This window comes from Caretta caretta, chromosome 14 (genome assembly GCF_965140235.1).
Source record: "Caretta caretta isolate rCarCar2 chromosome 14, rCarCar1.hap1, whole genome shotgun sequence".
NCBI lineage: Eukaryota > Metazoa > Chordata > Testudines > Cheloniidae > Caretta > Caretta caretta.
In genome coordinates, this window is record NC_134219.1 from 48,688,004 (window position 1) to 48,708,729 (window position 20,726).

Sequence of the window (20,726 nt, forward strand, 5' to 3'; positions counted from 1 at the left end):
CACAGCTATCCCTCCTTTCGTCTCAACACACACCCATCCATCCATCCATCCATCCATCCCCATACACAGCTATCCCTCCCTTCGTCCCAACACACATCCATCCATCCATCCATCTACCAATCCACCCATCCATCCATCCATCCATCTACCAATCCATCCCCATACACAGCTATCCCTCCTTTCGTCTCAACACACACCCATCCATCCATCCATCCATCCATCCATCCCCATACACAGCTATCCCTCCCTTCGTCCCAACACACATCCATCCATCCATCCATCCATCCACCAATCCATCCATCTACCAATCCATCCCCATACACAGCTATCCCTCCTTTCATCTCAACACACATCCATCCATCCATCTACCAATCCATCCCCATACACAGCTATCCCTCGATCTTTCTCAACACATATCCACCCATCCATCCATCCATCCATCTACCAATCCATCCATCCACACCCTCTATCCATCCACCCACCCACCAACACCGCTCTGTCCAGCCATGTGAACACATAACCTTCTCTCTCTCTCCATCTGTTGAATGGACATAGATAGGTCATGGAAGCTGGAGAGTGGGAAGCGTCATCCCAGGAAGGTCCTAGCCTAGTGGACAGCAGCCCTGCCACACTGCAAAACAAAGGGGGGTGGGTGGGGAAGGGGCCAGTGCCCGGGAGCAGCTGCTGACCTGTGACGGTGTCGGTGGAGATGGGGCCGAGGCGCTTGCGGCCGGAGATGCCGTAGAGGTTGAACTTGTATCGGCGGGAGGGGGCCAGGTTGGAGACGGTGACCGTGCGGGATTCCCCATCCACGGGCAGCGCCTGGGGTTTGCCCTCCGCGTCCTTGTACTGAAGGAGGAAGGAGTCGAAGGTCCCGGCTTGGACAGTCCAGGAGAGCAGGGCGGAGTCGTGGGTGACATTGGAGGCCGAGAGCTCCCCCAGGCTGGGCTGGGGGGCGGGTTCCTCCTCCCGCGGCGCCGTGGCTGGAACAGAGAGAGGGGGGTGAAGCGCATGGCCAGCAGGAACACTTGCCGGGTCCTTGGGGGAGCCGGTTATTGCCAGCCAGAGGGGATCAGCAGAGAGAATTAGCAGGGGAGGGGGCAGGGAGCCCCCGGGACCGGCCCCAGGACACAGCTGGATCCTGCTGCTGGGAAGGAGACCTGGGGACAGACAGACGCACGGGGCATGTCTCCAAAGAGAGTCCTGCATTCCAAGGTTCCCCGCGGCCATCCCGCCTCCGTGGAGGCGTCGGCCCAGAGCGACCAGCACAAAACTCGGTGAGAGCTGAGCTGAGATGGGAGGAGAGAGGGGGAAGGAAGAACAAATGACAGCAAGAGAGAAGGGGGTGAACCAAAGCCACCGTCAATGGAAAGATCCTCACGGACACCCATCCAGCCCAACACAAACCTATACAGCCATCGATCACCATACCATACACCCATCCAGCCACGCATCTATCATCATACTCACCGTGTCCCATTGCTCACAATGCCACCTGGCCACACATCTACCCATGAATCCCCCAAAATACCCATCCATCCCCACACACATCCACCCACCCTACCGTCTGTATGTCCACCCTTCCATCCATCCCCACACAAATCCACCCACCCTACCGTCTATCCGTCCACCCCCATATATGTCCATTCCTCTATCCATTCATTACCATCGTCTCCATCCATTCATCCATCCATCCCCATACAAATCTATCCATTCAATTAACCTGCCCAAGACACATTGATCCAGCTGTCTGTCTATCCATCTATCCCCATCCACACTCCTCTCTCTACCCATTGAGTGGCCGGCAATCTGCTTATGGAGGCTGGAGGATTGGAAGTGTCTTCCTGGGAAGGTCCTGGCCCAGTGATCGGCGTTTCTGACACTGCAAGGCAAAGGGGGTGGGAAAGGGGCTGGTACCCCGGGTCCAGCTGCTGACCTGTGACGGCGTCGGTGGAGACGGGGCCGAGGCGCTTGCGGCCAGAGATGCCGTAGAGGTTGAACTTGTATCGGCGGGAAGGTGTCAGGTTAGCGACAGTGATTGTGTGGGATGCCCCGTCCACGGGCAGCGCCTGGGGGTTGCCCTCCGCGTCCTTGTACTGGAGGAGGAAGGAGTCAAAGGTCCCCTCCTCCACGGTCCAGGAGAGCAGGGCGGAGTCATGGGTGACGTCAGAGGCTGAGAGCTCCCCCAGGCTGGGCTGGGGGGCAGGTTCCTCCTCCCGCGGTGCCGCGGCTGGAACAGAGAGAGGGGGGTGAAGGGCATGGCTAGCAGGAGCAGCTCGTTGGGTCCTTGGGGGCCAGGTTATTCCTAGGCCAGAGGGGATCAGCAGAGAGGATTAGCGTGGAGAGGGTGCAGGGAGACCCACAGACTGGCCCCAGGACACAGACAGATGGACGGGCATGTCTGCAAAGAGGATCCCACATTCCTGGGTCCTCCGCAGCCATCCCTCCCCATGGAGGGGTCGGCCCAGAGTGACTGGCACAAACCACAGGCAGAGCTGAGCTGAGACGGGAGGAGAGAGGGGGAAGGAAGAACAAATGAGAGAGAGGGAAGGGGGTGAACCATAACCACCACCATCAACGGAAAGATCCCCATTGACACCCATCCAGCTCCAGACACTCCTCCATCCATCCCTCCATCGCTATACACATCCCTCCCTCCATCCACCACTGTACCATCCATCCATCCATCCATGCATCTATCACCTTACCCACCCGGCCCTTCTGGTTGACAATGCGACCTAGCCACAGAGTTATACATACACATCTATAAATCAATCTCCCAAAACACCCATCCATTCCCACACACACCCACCCACCCTACCATCTGTACGTCCATCCATCGATCCCCATACACATCCATCTACCAGTCTGTCCTTCTGTCCATCCCCATACACATCCACCCAGGCACGCATCCATTCACCAGTCGCCATGCACGCCTGCCCACCAGTCCGACTGTCCAACCATCAGCTACACATCTGCCTACCCCCCCATCCATTTGACCATCCCCATATATATCCATTCTTCTTTCTATTGACCCATTACCATCCCCTCCATCCATCCATCTCTATCCACCCACAAAGACATCCTGTTAATTCATCCATCCATCCCTATACACATCTATCCATTCACTCAACCTGCCCCATGCACATCCATACAACTGTTTGTCTATCCATCCATCCCCATCCACACTCTTCACTCTACCCATTGAGTGGCTGGCAATCTGCTTGTGGAGGCTGGAGGCTTGGAAGCGTCTTCCTGGGAAGGTCCTGGCCCAGTGGTCGGCATCCCTGACACTGCAAAGCAAAGGGGGCGGGAGGGGACAGAGCCGGCGCCCCGGGTCCAGCTGCTGACCTGTGACGGCGTCGGTGGAGACGGGGCCGAGGCGCTTGCGGCCGGAGATGCCGTAGAGGTTGAACTTGTATCGGCGGGAGGGGGCCAGGTTGGCGACGGTGACCGTGCGGGATCCCCCGTCCACGGGCAGCGCCTGGGGGTTGCCCTCCGCGTCCTTGTACTGGAGGAGGAAGGAGTCGAAGTCCCCAGCCTGGATGGTCCAGGAGAGCAGGATGGAGTCGTGGGTGACGTCGGAGGCCGAGAGCTCCCCCAGGCTGGGCTGGGTGGCGGGTTCCTCCTTCCGTGGTGCTGCGGCTGGAACAGAGAAAGGGGGGGTGAAGGGCAGGGCCAGCAAGAGCAGCTTGCTGGGTCCTGGAGGGTGGGGTTATTCCTAGGCCAGATGGGATCTGCAGAGAGGATTAGCAGAGGAAGGGTGCAGGGAGCCCAAGCAACCGGCCCCAGGACCGGCCCCAGGACACAGCCGGATCCTGCTGCTGGGAAGGAGAAAGAGAAGGGGGTGATCCAAAGCCACCATCAATGGAAAGATCCCCATTGACACCCATCCAGCCCCAGATGCTCCTCCATCCATTTCCCCATCACCATATGCACCCGTCCCTCCATCCATCCATCCATCCATTCCTCACTACACCATACGTCCATCCATCCATGCATTTATCACCTTACCCACCCAGACTTTCTTGCTGACAATGTGACCTAGCCACAGAGTTACACAGACACATCTGTAGCCACCTTCCTGTATACAGTGCTATAAAATCCCTCCTGGCCAGAGGCAACATCCTGTTACCTGTAAAGGGTTGAGAAGCTCAGCTAACCTGGCTGGCACCTGACCCAAAGGACCAATAAGGGGACAAGATACTTTCAAATCTTGGGGTGGGGGGGGAGGCTTTTGTTTGTGCTCTTTGTTTACAGGGTTGTTCTCTCTTGGGACTGAGAGAGGCCAGACAGAAATCCATCTTCTCCAACCCATCCTAACCCAAGTCTCCGATATTGCAACCAGTAGAGGTAAGCCAGGCAAGGCAGATTAGTTTATCTTTTGTTTTATGTGAATTTTCCCTGGGTTAAGAGGGAGGTTTATTCCCGTTTTCTGTAACTTTAAGGTTTTGCCCAGAGGGGGATCCTCTGTGTTTTGAATCTGAATACCCTGTGAAGTATTTTCCATCCTGATTTTACAGGGATGATTTTTACCTTTCTTTTTTTTTTTAATAAAATCCTTCTTTTAAGAACCTGACTGATTTGTCCATTGTTCCAAGATCCAGGGGTTTGGGTCTTTGATGATTTTGATGACCAGTTGGTTAGGATATTATTCTCAAGCCTTCCCCAGGAAAGGGGTGTAGGGCTTGGGGGGATATTTTGGGGGAAGACGTCTCCAAGTGGGCTCTTTCCCTGTTCTTTGTTTAACTTGCTTGGTGGTGGCAGCATAGGGTTCAAGGACAAGGCAAAGTTTGTACCTTGGGGAAGTTTTTAACCTAAGCTGGTAAGAATAAGCTTAGGGGGTCTTTCATGCAGGTCCCCACATCTGTACCCTAGAGTTCAGTATGGGGAAGGAATCTTGACACACATACACAACTACAAATGCATCCCCTAAAATACACATCCATCGCCACACACATCCACCCACCCTACCATCCATACATCCATCCATCCTTCCACAAACACATCCACCCACCCTTCTATCCCTCCATCCCTCTCTATATATCCACATTTCTCTTTCTATCCATCCATTACCATCCCCTCCATTCATCAATCCCTCTATCCATCCATCCAACCACATCGAAGCACTCCATCCATTCCTCCGCACACACCCCCATCCATCCCCATACACACTCATCCATTTGTCTATCACCATACCACCTGTCTGTCCAGCCACCTATGCATCCATCACCATATGCAACACAGTCCTTATGGCTGCCAGTATCACCTGCCAAAAGGGTTACACGTACATACACGTACACCTCAATGCGTGCATCTCCAAAAACAGACATCCATCCCCATACACATCCGCCCACCTGCCTGTCCCTCCGTCCATCCCCATACACATCCGCCCACCTGCCTGTCCCTCCGTCCATCCCCATACACATCCGCCCACCTGCCTGTCCCTCCCTCCATCCCCATAAACATCCGCCCACCTGCCCATCCACCCATCCATCCCCATGCACATCTACTCCTCTATCTATCCGACCATCCCCTCCATCCATCCATCCACCCCTGCAGACAGCCATTCATCTACCTTTGTATTCATCCATCTGTCCCCATACACATCTGTCCATTCACTCAACCTGCCCCATAGACATCCACCCATCCACCCACCCATCCCCATCCACACTTTTCTCTCTACCCACTGAATGCCCGCAGTCTGCTTCTGGAGGTTGGAAGTTTGGAAGAGTCTTCCTGTGAATGTCCCAGCCCAGTGTTTGGCGTCCATGTCACGCTGCAAAGCAAAGGGGGTGGGAGGGGACGGAGCCGGCGCCCCGGGAGCAGCCGCTGACCTGTGACGGCGTCGGTGGAGACGGGGCCGAGGCGCTTGCGGCCGGAGATGCCGTAGAGGTTGAACTTGTATCGGCGGGAGGGGGCCAGGTTGGCGACGGTGACCGTGCGGGATCCCCCGTCCACGGGCAGCACCTGGGGTTTACCCTCCGTGTCCTTGTACTGGAGGAGGAAGGAGTCAAAGTCCCCGGCCTGGACGGTCCAGGAGAGCAGGGCGGAGTCGTGGGTGACGTCGGAGGCCGAGAGCTCCCCCAGGCTGGGCTGGGGGGCGGGTTCCTTCTCCCGCGGCGCCGTGGCTGGGACAGAGAGAGGGGGGTGAAGGGCGCAGCCAGGGTGGGAGGCAGCTCACTCGGTCCTTGTGGGCCTTCATTATTCCTAGACCAGAGGGGACCTGCAGAGAGGATTAGCGGGGGGAGGGTGCAGGGAACCCACAGACCGGCCCCAGGACACAGCCGGATCCTCCTGCTGGGAAGGAGAGCTGGGGACAGATAGACGGACGGGGCATGTCTGCAAAGAGCATCCCACGTTCCCCGGTTCCCCACAGCCATCCCGTCTCCGTCACAGGGTTGGCCCAGAGTGACCGGCACATACCATGGTGACGGCTGAGCTGAGACAGGAGGAGAGAGGGGGAAGGAAGAACAAACAACAGAGAAAGAGAAGGGGGTGAACCAAAGTCACCAACGTCAATGGAAAGATCCCCATTGACACCCATCCATCTCCGGACATTCCTCATCCATCCCTCCATCCCCATACACCCTCATCCATCCATCCATCACCATACACACCATTCCATCCATCACCATACACATCCATCCATCACTACACCGTAGGTCTATCCATCCATGCATCATTCACCTTACCCACCTAGCCTTTCTTGCTGACAATACGACCTAGCCACAGAGTTACACAGACACATCTACCACTGAATCCCCTAAAACACCCATCAATGCCCACACACATTGACCCACCCTACCGTCTGTACGTCTGTCCATCCATCCATCCATCCATCCATTCACAAACACATCCACTCATACTTCTGTCCATCCACCCGTGTACACATCTGCCTCCCTTTCTATCTGTAAGTCTGTCCATCCATCCATCCACATGCACATCCATCAACCCTCCAGACAGCCATCCCCATTCATATCCGCACACCCACTCATCCATCTATCCATCTATCCATCCACCCCTGTAGACAGCCATTCATCTACCTTTGTATTCATTCATCCATCCCCATACGCATCTGTCCATTCACTCAACCCGCCCCATAGACGTCCATCCATCCATCCCCATCCACACTCCTCTCTCTACACATTGAATGGCCGGCACTCTATTTCTGGATGCTGGAGACCTGGAAGCATCTTCTTGTAAATGTCTCGGCCCCGTGGTTGGCGTCAGTGTCACCCTGCTCACCTGTGACGGCGTCGGTGGAGACGGGGCCGAGGCGCTTGCGGCCGGAGACGCCGTAGAGGTTGAACTTGTATCGGCGGGAGGGGGCCAGGTTGGCGACGGTGACCGTGCGAGATCCGCCATCCACAGTCAGTACCTGGGGTTTGCCCTCCGCGTCCTTGTAGTGGAGGAGGAAGGAGTCGAAGTCGCCGGCCTGGACGGTCCAGGAGAGCAGGGCGGAGTCGTGGGTGACATCGGAGGCCGAGAGCTCCCCCAGGCTGGGCTGGGGGGCAGGTTCCTCCTCCCGCGGCGCCGTGGCTGGAACAGAGAGAGGGGGGTGAAGGGGAAAGCCAGGGTGGGGGATGGCTCACTGGGACCTTGGGGGGCCAGGTTATTTCTAGCCAGAGGGAATCTGCAGGAAGGATTAGTGGGGGGAGGGTGCAGGGAGCCCCAAGGACTTGTCCCAGGACACAGCCAGATCCTGCTGCTGGGAAGGAGAGCTGGGGACAGACAGAGGAACGGGGCATGTCTGCAAAGAGGATCCCACATTCCCAGGTTCCCTGCAGCCACCCCACCTCCGTGGGAGGGTTCAACAGAGAGCGACCGGCACAAACCTCGGTGAGAGCTGAGTTGAGACAGAGGGAAGGAAACAGAAACGAGACAGAAAGAAAAGGAGGTGAACCAAAACCACCAATGTCAACGGATGACACCCATGCAGCCCCAGACACTCCTCCATCCATTCCTCCATCCCCATACACATCCATCCATCCATCGGTCCATCACTATACCATACGTTCATCCATCCATGCATCTATCACCTTACTGACCCTGTCCTTGTAGCTGATAATGCAACCTAGCCACAGAGTTACAAAAATACAGGTACCCATGAACCCCCCAAAACACCCATCCAACCACTCTACCGTCTGTACGTCCATTCATCCATCACCAGACACGTCCACCCAGCCTTCTGTCCATCCGTCCGTCCACCACTTGCCATACACACACGCACCAGTCTGTCTGTCCATCCATTCCCCTATGCATCCGCTCACCTGCCCATCCATCCATCCATCCATCCATCCATCCATCCCCCTACACATCCACCCACCCACCCACTCATCTGTCCATCCTCATATATATCCATTCTTCTATCTATCCATCCATTACCATCCCCTCCATCCGTCCATCCATCCATCTCTATCCACCATCATAGACAGCCATCCATCTACCTATTAATTCATCCATCCACCCCATACACATCTATCAATTCATGGAGGCTAGGTCCATCAATGGCTATTAGCCAGGATGGGCAGGGATGGTGTCCCTAGCCTCTGTTTACCAGAAGCTGAAATGGGCGACAGGGGATGGATCACTTGGTGATTCCCTGTTTTGTCCATTCCCTCTGGGGCACCTGGCATTGGTCACTGTCAGAGGACAGGATTCTGGGCTAGATGGACCTTGGTCTGACCCAGTAGGGCCATTCTTATGTTCTTATCCATTCACTCAATCTGTCCTACACACATCCATCCAGCTGTCTGTCTATCCATCCATCCATCCACGCATCCATCCCCATCCACACTCCTCTCTCTACCCATTGAATGGCCGGCAATCTGCTTGTGGAGGCTGGAGGATTGGAAGTGTCTTTCTGAGAAGGGCTCGGCCCAGTGGACGGCGTCTCTGACACTGGAAAGGAAAGGGGGCGGGAGGGGACGGAGCCGGCACCCCTGGGTCCAGCCGCTGACCTGTGACGGCGTCGGTGGAGACGGGGCCAAGGCGCTTGCGGCCAGAGATGCCGTAGAGGTTGAACTTGTATCGGCGGGAGGGGGCCAGGTTGGCGACGGTGACCGAGCGGGATCCCCCGTCCACGGGCAGTGCCTGGGGTTTGCCCTCCGCGTCCTTGTACTGGAGGAGGAAGGAGTCAAAGTCCCCGGCCTGGACGGTCCAGGAGAGCAGGATGGAGTCGTGGGTGACATCGGAGGCTGAGAGCTTCCCCAGGCTGGGCTGGGAGGCGGGTTCCTTCTTCCGCGGCGCCGCGGCTGGAACAGAGAGAAGGGGGTGAAGGGTGCAGCCGGGGTAGGGTCAGCTCTCCAGGTCCTTATGGGGCCGGGTTATTCCTAGCCTAATGGGATCTGCAGAGAGGATTAGTGGGGGGGAAGGTGCAGGGAAACCACAGACCAGCCCCAGTACACATCCAGATCCTGCTGCTGGGAAGGAGATTTGGAGACAATGAGATGGATGGGGCATGTCTGCAAAGATGATCCCACATTCCCAGGTTCCCGGCGGCCACCCCGCCTCCGTGGAGGGTTTGGGCGAGAGCAACCAGCACAAACCACGGTGAGAGCTGAGCTGAGACAAAAGAGGAGAGAGAGGGAAGGAAGAACAAATGAGAGAGAAAGAGAATGGGGTGAACCAAAGTCACCGTCTGTGGAAAGATCCCCACTGACACAAAATCATCCCCAAGCACTCCTCCATTATCTGCATATACACCCATCCATCCATCCCTCCATCTCCATACATACCAACTCATCCATCCACCCCCATACCATATGTCCATCCATCCATACATCTATCAACTTACACACCCTGTCCTTATTGCTGAAGATCCTTTCATGGCTTGAGAACTGCTTAAAAGACAGGGAACAAAGGGTAGGAATAAAGGGTCAATTTTCAGAATGGAGAGGGGTAACTAGTGGTGTTCCCCAAGGGTCAGTCCTAGGACCATTCCTGTTCAACTTATTCATAAATGATCTGGAAAAGGGGTAAACAGTGAGGTGGCAAAGTTTGCAGACGATACTAACCTGTTCAAGATAGTTAAGACCAAAGCAGACTGTGAAGAACTTCAAAGAGATCTCACAAAACTAAGTGATTGGGCAACAAAATGGCACTGAATGACCGGAACCCAGCTTGTGGAGGCCGGGGGCTTGGAGGCCTGGCCCTGTGGTCGGCATCCCTGACACTGCAAAGTAAAGGGGGCGGGAGGGGACAGAGCCGGCGCCCCGGGTCCAGCTGCTGACCTGTGACGGCATCGGTGGAGACGGGGCCTAGGCGCTTGCGGCCAGAGATGCCGTAGAGGTTGAACTTGTATCGGCGGGAGGGGGCCAGGTTGGTGACGGTGACCGTGCGAGATCCCCCATCCATGGGCAGCGCCTGGGGGTTGCCCTCCGCATCCTTGTACTGGAGGAGGAAGGAGTCGAAGTCCCCGGCCTGGACGGTCCAGGAGAGCAGGGCGGAGTCGTGGGTGATGTCGGAGGCCGAGAGCTCCCCCAGGCTGGGTTGGGGGGCGGGTTCCTCCTCTCGCGGTGCCACGGCTGGAACAGAGAGAGCGGGGTGAAGAACGCGGATGGGATGGGAAATGGCTCACTGGGGCCATGAGGGGCTCGGTAATTCCTAGCCAGAGGGGATCTGTAGAGAGGATTAGCAGGGACAAGGTGCAGGGAGCCCCAAGGACCGTCCCCAGGACACAGCTGGTTCCTGTTCCTGGAAAGGAGAGCTGGGGACGGAAAGATGGATGGGGCATGTGTGGAAAAAGGACCCCACTTTTCCGGGTTCCCCGCAGCCAGCCCACCTCCATGGACTGGTTGGCCCAGAGCGATCAGCACAAACCTCAGTGAGAGTTGAGCTCAGACGGGAGGAGAGGGGGGAAGGAAGAACAAATGAGAGAGAAAAAGAAGTGGGTGAACCAAAGTCACCAACATCAATGGAAAGATCCCTGCTGACACCCATCCATCCCCAACCACTCCTCCATCTGTTCCTGTACACACCGATCCATCCCACACATATCTACCCACCTTTCCATCTGTCCATCCATCCATCCACCCCCATACATCTCTACCCAGGTGTGACGAAGCGGGATTGTTCTTAATGTTTCCTCTGAATATTGTGGGGGTGCCTCAGTTTCCCCTATGCAGTTCTTAAGTATCTAGGGGGTGGGGTAAGGGTGTATGATCATTGCAGAGCCCTAGAGGGCAGGTGTGGGCAGGGGTCTGGACACAGAGAATGGCCGACACCCTGTTTCCTGGCAACTGATGGCCTGGGCTCTTCCCCCCTGCAAAGTGAGAGCGAAAGGGTTGGAGAACAAAGGAATCCGGTGCCCTCCTGGCCCGGGAAAGGGACAAAGCCCAGAGGAGGGGGGCTGTAGGGAGTTTCAGTTTGGGGCAGGCTGGCTGGCTCACTGCCCCCCAAAATGGACCCAGCTGAGGGGTCCTGTTCTCTGCACCTACAAGCTCTGTGTTAGACCATGTTCCTGTCGTCTAATAAACCTTCTGTTTTACTGGTTGGCTGAGAGTCCCGTCTGACTGTGGAGTTGGGGTGCAGGACCCTCTGGCTTCCCCAGGACCCCGCCTGGGCGGACTCGGTGGGGGAAGCGCACGGAGGGGCAGAGGAGGCTGAATGCTCCGGGGTCAGACCCAGGAAGGTGGAAGCTGGGTGAGCTGTGTGTCCTGCAGACAGGCTGCTCACAGGGAGGAGACTTCCCCAGAGTCCTGCCCGGCTTTGTAGGGTGTAGTTCCCGAGCATCGCCCAGGGACTCCGTGACACCAGCCTTCTATCCATCCCTCCATCCACCCCCATACATATCTTCCCACCTGCCCATCCATCCATCCATCCCCATACAAATCCATTCCTCTCTCTACCCATAGATGACCATCCCCTCCATCCCTCCATCCACCCCTGTAGACACCCATCCATGTACCTATCTGTTCATCCATCTGTTTCCATACACATCATTCCAGTCACTCAACCTGTCCCATGCACACCCATCCAGCTGTCTGTCTGTATATCCATCCATCCATCCATCCATCCATCCATCCATCCCCATGCCTATCCACTCTCCTCTCTATCCACTCTCTTCTCTATCCAGGAGGCTTCGAAGCATCTTCTTGGGAATGTCCTGGCCCAGTGTTCAGCATCCACATCACACTGGAAAGTAAAGGGGGCCGAAGGGGAAGGAGCCGGCGCCCCCAGAGCAGCCGCTGACCTGTGACGGCGTCGGTGGAGACGGGGCCGAGGCGCTTGCGGCCGGAGATGCCGTAGAGTTTGAACTTGTATCGGTGGGAGGGGGCCAGGTTGGTGATGGTGACGGTGCGAGATCCCCCATCCACGGGCAGCGCCTGGGGTTTGCCCTCTGCATCCTTGTACTGGAGGAGGAAGGAGTCGAAGTCCCCGGACTGGACGGTCCAGGAGAGCGGGATGGAGTCATGGGTGATGTTGGAGGCCGAGAGCTCCCCCAGGCTTGGCTCGGAGGCGGGTTCCTCCTCCCGCGGCTCAGCAGCTGAAACAAAGAGGAGGGTAAGGGCATGGTTGGGGAAGAGGGCGGCTCACCAGGTCCTTGGTGGGCCGGGCTGTTCCTAGCCAAAGGGGATCAGCAGAGAAGATTAGTGGGATGAGGGTGCAGGGAGCCCTCGAGACCAGCCCCAGGACACAGCTGGATCCTGCTGCTGGGAAGAAGAGCTGGGGACAGACAGATGAACGGGGCAACTCTGCAAAAAGAATCCCACATCCCCGGGTTCCCTGAAGCCATCCCGCCTCCATGGAGGCATCGGCCCAGATCAACCGGCACAAACCACGGTGAGAGCTGAGCTCAGATGGGAGGAGAGAGGGGGAAGGAAGAACAAATGAGAGAGAAAGAGAAGGGCGTGAACCAAAGCCACCACCATCAATGGGAAGATCCCCATTGACACCCATCCATCCCCAACCACTCCTCAATCCATCCCTGTACACACCCATCCATCCACCCGTCCATGCATCACCACACCCAACCCAGCCCTTGTGGCTGCTGGAACTACCTGGCGGAAGGGATACACATACACCTCTACCCGTGCTTCCCCCCAAACCCCCATCCACCCCCATACATATCTACCCACCCTTCCATCCATCCATCCTCCCCCATACATGTCTACCCGTGCTTCCCCCAAAACCCCCATCCACCCCCATACATATGTGCCCACCCTTCCGTCTGTCTGTCCATCCACCCCATACATATCTACCCATGATTCCCCCAAAACCCCCATCCACCCCCATACATATGTACCCACCCGTCCGTCTGTCCGTCCCACCATCCATCCATCCACTCCCATACATATCTACCAACCCTTCCATCTCCCTGTGCCTCTATCCACCCCCATATCTACCCACCCTTCCGTCTGTCCGTCCATCCATCCATCCATCCATCCATCCACCCACCCCCATACATATCTACCTATGCTTCCATCTCCCTGTGCATCTATCCACCCCCATATCTACCCACCCCTCCGTCTGTCGGTCCACCCCCATCCACCTCCATACATAACTACCCACTCTTCTGTCAGTCCATACCTGAATCCACCCCGCTACATATCTACCCAGCTTTCTGTCCATCCATTCATCCATCCCCATACATATCTGCCCACCTGCCCGTCCATCCATCCTTCCCGCCCCCATACATATCCATTCCTCTATCTACCCATCGATGACCATCCCCTCCATCCCTCCATCCAATCCTGTAGACACCCATCCATGTACTTATCTGTTCATCCATCTGTTCCCATACACATCATTCCAGTCACTCAACCTGTCCCATCCACACCCATGCAGCTGTCTGTCTGTCTATCCATCCATCCACCCCCGTGCCTATCCACTCTCCTCTCTATCCACTGAATGGCCGGTAATCTAGTAGTGGAGGCAGGAGGCTTCGAAGCATCTTCTTGGGAACCTCCTGGCCCAGTGTTTGGCGTCCACGTCACACTGGAAAGCAAAGGGGGCCGAAGAGGACAGAGCCGCGCCCCCGGAGCAGCCGCTGACCTGTGACGGCGTCGGTGAAGATGGGGCCGAGGCGCTTGCGGCCGGAGATGCCGTAGAGGTTGAACTTGTATCGGCGGGAGGGGGCCAGGTTGGCGACGGTGACGGTGCGAGATCCCCCATCCACGGGCAGTGCCTGGGGGTTGCCCTCCGCATCCTTGTACTGGAGGAGGAAGGAGTCGAAGTCCCCAGACTGGACGGTCCAGGAGAGCAGGACGGAGTCGTGGGTGACGTCGGAGGCCGAGAGCTCCCCCAGGCTGGGCTGGGGGGCGGGTTCCTCCTCCCGTGGCACCGCGGCTGGAACAAAGAGGAGGGTAAGGGCATTGCTGGGGTGGAGGGCGGCTCACCAGCTCTTTGTGGGGCCGGGCTGTTCCTAGCCAAAGGGGATCAGCAGAGAAGATTAGTGGGATGAGGGTGCAGGGAGCCCTACAGACTAGCCCCAGGACACAGCTGGATCCTGCTGCTGGGAAGAAGAGCTTGGGACAGACAGATGAACGTGGCATCTCTGCAAAGAGGATCCCACATCTCCGGGTACCCTGTATCCACCCTGCCTCCATGGAGGGGTTGGCCCAGATCAACCGGCACAAACCTCGGTGAGAGTTGGGCTGAGATGGGAGGAGAGAGGGGGAAGGAAGAACAAATGAGGGAGAAAGAGAAGGGGGTGAACCAAAGCCACCACCATCAATGGGAAGATCCCCATTGACACCCATCCATCCCCAACCACTCCTCCATCCATCCCTGTACACACCCATCCATCCACCCGTCCATGCATCACCACACCCAACCCAGCCCTTGTGGCTGCTGGAACTACCTGGCGGAAGGGATACACATACACCTCTACCCGTGCTTCCCCCCAAACCCCCATCCACCCCCATTCATATCTACCCACCCTTCCGTCCATCCATCCATCCATCCTCCCCCATACATGTCTACCCACCCTTCCGTCCATCCATCCGTCCTCCCCCATACATGTCTACCCGTGCTTCCCCCAAAACCCCCTTCCAGCCCCATACATATTTACCCACCCTTCTGTCTGTCTGTCCATCCATCCACCCCCATACATATCTACCCACCCTTCCATCTGTCCTTCCACCCGTTCACCCCCATGTATACACACGCATCCATCCATCCATCTACCCTCATACATCTCTACACAGACTTCCATCTGGCTGTCCATCCATCCATCCCCATACATATCTGCCCACCTGCCCGTCCATCCATCCATCCCCATACAAATCCATTCCTCTCTCTACCCATCGATGACCATCCCCTCCATCCCTCCATCCACCCCTGTAGACACCCATCCATGTACTTATCTGTTCATCCATCTGTTTCCATACACATCATTCCAGTCACTCAGCCTGCCCCATGCACACCCATCCAGCTGTCTGTCTGTATATCCATCCATCCATCCATCCACCCCCGTGCCTATCCACTCTCCATTGAATGTATTGAATGGCCGGTAATCTAGTAGTGGAGGCAGGAGGCTTCGAAGCATCTTCTTGGGAACCTCCTGGCCCAGTGTTTGGCGTCCACGTCACACTGGAAAGCAAAGGGGGCCGAAGGGGACAGAGCCGCGCCCCCGGAGCAGCCGCTGACCTGTGACGGCGTCGGTGAAGACGGGGCCGAGGCGCTTGCGGCCGGAGATGCCGTAGAGGTTGAACTTGTATCGGCGGGAGGGGGCCAGGTTGGCGACGGTGACGGTGCGAGATCCCCCATCCACGGGCAGCGCCTGGGGGTTGCCCTCCGCATCCTTGTACTGGAGGAGGAAGGAGTCGAAGTCCCCGGACTGGACGGTCCAGGAGAGCAGGGCGGAGTCGTGGGTGATGTCGGAGGCCGAGAGCTCCCCCAGGCTGGGCTGGGGGGCGGGTTCCTCCTCCCGTGGCACCGCGGCTGGAACAAAGAGGAGGGTAAGGGCATTGCTGGGGTGGAGGGCGGCTCACCAGCTCTTTGTGGGGCCGGGTTGTTCCTAGCCAAAGGGGATCAGCAGAGAAGATTAGTGGGATGAGGGTGCAGGGAGCCCTAGAGAGTAGCCCAAGGACACAGCTGGATCCTGCTGCTGGGAAGAAGAGCTGGGGACAGACAGATGGACAGGGCATCTCTGCAAAGAGGATCCCACATCCCCGGGTTCCCTGCAGCCACCCCGCCTCCATGGAGGGGTCGGCCCAGATCAACCGGCACAAACCACGGTGAGAGTTGGGCTGAGATGGGAGGAGAGAGGGGGAAGGAAGAAGAAACCAGGGAGAAAGAGAAGGGGGTGAACCAAAGCCACCAACATCAATGGAAAGATCCCCATTGACACCCATCCATCCCCAACCACTCCTCCATCCATCCCTGTACACACCCATCCATCCACCCGTCCATGCATCACCACACCCAACCCAGCCCTTGTGGCTGCTGGAACTACCTGGTGGAAGGGATACACATACACCTCTACCCGTGCATCCCCCCAAACCCCCATCCACCCCCATTCATATCTACCCACCCTTCCGTCCATCCATCCGTCCTCCCCCATACATGTCTACCCACCCTTCCGCCCATCCATCCGTCCTCCCCCATACACATCTACCCACCCTTCCTTCTGTGCGTCCATCCATCCCCTCCAATACATATGTACCGACCCTTCCATCCATCTATCCATCCACATCCATACATATGTACCCACCCTTCTGTCGTTCCATCCATATGTATCCACCCTTCCATCAGTCCATTCACCCATCCCCATTCCTCTATCTATCCATCGATGGCCATCCCCTCCATCAATCCATCCACCCATGTAGACACTCATCCATCTAACTATCTGTTCATCCATCTTTTCCCATACGCATCATTCTATTCCCTCAACCTGTCCCATGCATATTGATCCAGCTGTCTGTCTGTCTGTCTATCCATCCATCCACCCATCCCTATCTACTTTCTTCTCTCTATCCATTGAATGGCCAGCAGTCTAGTTATGGACGGACGGACCACTGGACTGACAGATGGACTTGGGGATGGACGGATGAGTGGACAGGTGGATGGATGGATGGATGGACGGATGCTCTCGTCCCTCCATGCTGCTTCCACACTCCAATCCTTGCTGCTTTCCCTCCTTTGCTCATCCTTCTCTCTCATTTCCTTGGAAACATCTTCTTGGGAAGGTCCAGTGGTCAGTGTCCCCACCACACTGCAAAGCAAAAGGGGCACAAGGGGAAGGAGCCGGTGCCCCGGATCCAGCCACTGACCTGTGACGGTGTCGGTGGACATGGGACCAAGGCGCTTGCGGCCGGAGATGCCGTAGAGGTTGAACTTGTATCTGCGGGAAGGGGCCAGCTTGGTGATGGTGACCGTGCGGGATCCCCCGTCCACGGGCAGCGCCTGGGGTTTTCCCTCCGCGTCCTTGTACTGGAGGAGGAAGGAGTCGAAGGTCCCGGCCTGGACAGTCCAGGAGAGCAGGGCGGAGTCGTGGGTGACGTCGGAGGCCGAGAGCTCCCCCAGGCTGGGCTGGGGGGCGGGATCTGCTGGTGCTGGCAGGGAGAGGGCAGGAGGGATGGTCCCATCAGTTCTGGGTCAGGGTGGGGCCAAGGGTGTGGGGTAGGGGAAGGGGAGTGGAGAAGTGGGGTGGGATCGCTGCGTGTATCTGCCCCGCGTCTGTTTGCCATCTTTCCCATGCCATCGCTTTGGTTCTCTCCCCACATCACTGCCATGAGCGATTCGTCCCTTTTCCTTTCTCCCTGCCACACTCTCCACCGCGCCTTGCTTCCGGTCACGGCCCGTCCCTCCCTCAGGCTCCTGCCCGTCCCGGCCACTCTCCCTTGTCGCTGTCTCCTTCTTCCTCTCCTCCACGCTGTCAGCCGGTCTCCCCTTTCCTCCAGCACGTTTCTCTTTAGTCTGTCGCGCTTCCTACTGTCACCGTCGCCTGCGGTCACCCCCCCCGTCCCTTCACTCGTTTCCCTTCTTCTGTTTCTTTCCTTTGTCCCTTTCTTCCCTTCACCCTCCGTCCATCGGCACACACCTCCCTTTCTCTGCCACCTTCTTTCTGTTTTCCTACGGGGGCCGCTCCTTGCTCCCTCCCTGCCTCGTTGAAGGGGAGTGGGGGCTGGTGGGTTAGAGGAGCGGGGGCTGGGAGCCAGGACTCCTGGGTTCTCTCCCGGCTCAGGGAGAGGAGTGGGGGCTGGTGGGTTAGAGCAGGGGGTCTGGAAGCCAGGACTCCTGGGTTCTCTCCCAGCTCTGGGAGGTGAGTGGGGGCTGGTGGGTTAGAGCAGGGGGGCTGGGAGCCAGGACTCCTGGGTTCTCTGCCTGGCTCTGGGAGGTGAGTGGGGGCTGGTGGGTTAGAGCAGGGGGGCTGGGAGCCAGGACTCCTGAGTTCTCTGCCTGGCTCTGGGAGGGGAGTGGGGGCTAGTGGGTTAGGGCAGGGGGGTCGGGAGCCAGGACTCCTGAGTTCTCTGCCCGGCTCTGGGAGGGGAGTGGGGGCTGGTGGGTTAGGGCAGGGGGGCTGGAAGCCAGGACTCCTGGGTTCTCTCCCAGCTCAGGGAGAGGAGTGGGGGCTGGTGGGTTAGAGCAGGGGGGCTGGGAGCCAGGACTCCTGGGTTCTCTGCCTGGCTCTGGGAGGTGAGTGGGGGCTGGTGGGTTAGAGCAGGGGGGCTGGGAGCCAGGACTCCTGGGTTCTCTGCCTGGCTCTGGGAGGTGAGTAGGGGCTGGTGGGTTAGAGCAGGGGGGCTGGGAGCCAGGACTCCTGGGTTCTCTCCCAGCTTGGGGAGGTGAGTGGGGGCTGGTGGGTTAGAGCAGGGGGGCTGGGAGCCAGAACTCCTGGGTTCTCTGCCTGGCTCTGGGAGGGGAGTGGGGGCTAGTGGGTTAGGGCAGGGGGGTCGGGAGCCAGGACTCCTGGGTTCTCTGCCTGGCTCTGGGAGGTGAGTGGGGGCTGGTGGGTTAGAGCAGGAGGGCCGGGAGCCAGGACTCCTGGGTTCTCTGCCTGGCTCTGGGAGGGGAGTGGGGGCTAGTGGGTTAGGGCAGGGGGACCGGGAGCCAGGACTCCTGGGTTCTCTCCCAGCTTGGGGAGGTGAGTGGGGGCTGGTGGGTTAGAGCAGGGGGGCTGGGAGCCAGGACTCCTGGGTTCTCTGCCTGGCTCTGGGAGGGGAGTGGGGGCTGGTGGGTTAGGGCAGGGGGGCTGGGAGCCAGGACGCCTGGGTTCTCTGCCCGGCTCTGGGAGGGGAGTGGGGGCTGGTGGGTTAGGGCAGGGGGGCCGGGAGGCTCCTGGGCACTGCCCCCGAACACTGTGGAAGGAGAGCAGGCTGGTGGGCAAGTACCGAGCTGGGACTTAGAGTGGGCAGGGCACAGAGCAAGGGGCAGCTCGCGCTGCCCCGGCTGGCAGGGAGCTGAGGCGTGAGCTGCACAGGGGCTGGCGGTACCTGTCCGGACTCTGGCTCGGAGCGGGGGTGAGAGCTGGCCGCGGTGCACCCCATACAGTGTGACGTTGTACTCGGCGCCAGGCTGCAGCCCCCCGACGCGGGTCGCTCGCTGGTCCCCCGGCACCTCGGCCTCCTGGGGCCCCGTGCGCCCGGCCGCATCTTCGTAGCGCAGCAGGAAGGACTGGAACAGGCCCTTCCGCGCCCTCCACTGCAGCCCAAACCCATCGCTGGTCACGTTCCTGACCCCCAGGACCCCCAGCTCGTTTGGCCCGGGGCCCCCGCCAAGGCGTGCTGCGGGAAAGAGAGAGAGCGTAGCGCGGTCAGGATGCCTGGGCTCTCTGGGAGGGGAGGGAAGGGGAGTCTGATGGTTAGAGCAGGGGGGGCTGGGAGCCAGGACCCCTGGGTTCATTCCCCGGCCCTGAGAGGGGACCGGGGGCTAGTGGGTAGAGCAGGGTGGGGAGGGGGACCTAGGAGCCAGGACTCCTGGGTTCTCCAAGGCATCCATATAGCCCTGCACAGACTCGCTGTAAGGACGAGGTGAAGGATCCGGCAGAGGAGGGCTGGCTAGAGTAAGGGGCGGGGGTGTTACCTGTCCACACGCTGGTGGTGATGGGCTCTGAGATGGTCCCGTCAGGTGCCACCCCCCGCAGCTCCACCTCGTACTCGGTGCCGGGGCTCAGCTGGGTGACGATCACACTCCTCTTCCCCCCAGGCACCTGGGTCTGCCCGGGGGGCACCACGGAGCCGGGCTCCCGGTACCGCAGCAGGAAGTGCTGGAAGGGGCCAGTCGTGGCCGTCCAGGTGACGCGGAACCGGTCGGGGGAGACGTCTGTCACGGCCAGGTCCCCTGGGGGTGGCCCAGGGCGGGAGAGGCTGGGCATGGAGGTCTCTGGGGGCTGCTCGGTGCCGGATGCCTCTGGAGCTGGGGGGGGGGCATGAAAGGGTGAAAGGGCACCCCCCAGAGGGGAAAGACCCCGTGCCCCATTCCCCGCCCCCCTGAGCCAGCCAGTCCTTGCCCTGGGGGCAGATGGGAGCCGGCGCCCCCTAGAGGGCACAGGCCCCGAGCCCCATTCCCCGCCCCCCTGAGCCAGCCAGTCCCCGCCCTGGGGGCAGATGGGAGCCGGCGCCCCCTAGAGGGGAAAGACCCCGTGCCCCATTCCCCGCCCCCCTGAGCCAGCCAGTCCTCGCCCTGGGGGCAGATGGGAGCCGGCGCCCCCTAGAGGGGAAAGACCCCGTGCCCCATTCCCCGCCCCCCCTGAGCCAGCCAGTCCCCGCCCTGGGGGCAGATGGGAGCCGGCGCCCCCTGGAGGGCACAGGCCCCGAGCCCCATTCCCTGTTGAGTCC

The 20,726-nt window shown here is 58.7% G+C and overlaps 1 protein-coding gene across 1 annotated transcript in view; it reads right to left on the bottom strand.

Moving 5' to 3' along the window:
* Positions 1-20,726, bottom strand: part of LOC125621156 (tenascin-X) — a 66,358-nt gene that overhangs the window by 44,586 nt on the left and 1,046 nt on the right. Inside the window, exons 2-14 of the mRNA XM_075119123.1 lie at positions 19,972-20,304; positions 19,383-19,673; positions 17,220-17,501; positions 15,595-15,888; positions 13,999-14,292; positions 12,197-12,490; positions 10,236-10,529; positions 8,964-9,257; positions 7,249-7,542; positions 5,838-6,179; positions 3,202-3,645; positions 1,937-2,230; positions 690-983 (exon numbers count right to left, since the gene is read on the bottom strand). Of these exons, the coding sequence (XP_074975224.1) occupies positions 690-983; positions 1,937-2,230; positions 3,202-3,645; positions 5,838-6,179; positions 7,249-7,542; positions 8,964-9,257; positions 10,236-10,529; positions 12,197-12,490; positions 13,999-14,292; positions 15,595-15,888; positions 17,220-17,501; positions 19,383-19,673; positions 19,972-20,304 (4,044 nt within the window). The remainder of the gene's footprint in view (positions 1-689; positions 984-1,936; positions 2,231-3,201; positions 3,646-5,837; positions 6,180-7,248; positions 7,543-8,963; positions 9,258-10,235; positions 10,530-12,196; positions 12,491-13,998; positions 14,293-15,594; positions 15,889-17,219; positions 17,502-19,382; positions 19,674-19,971; positions 20,305-20,726) is intronic.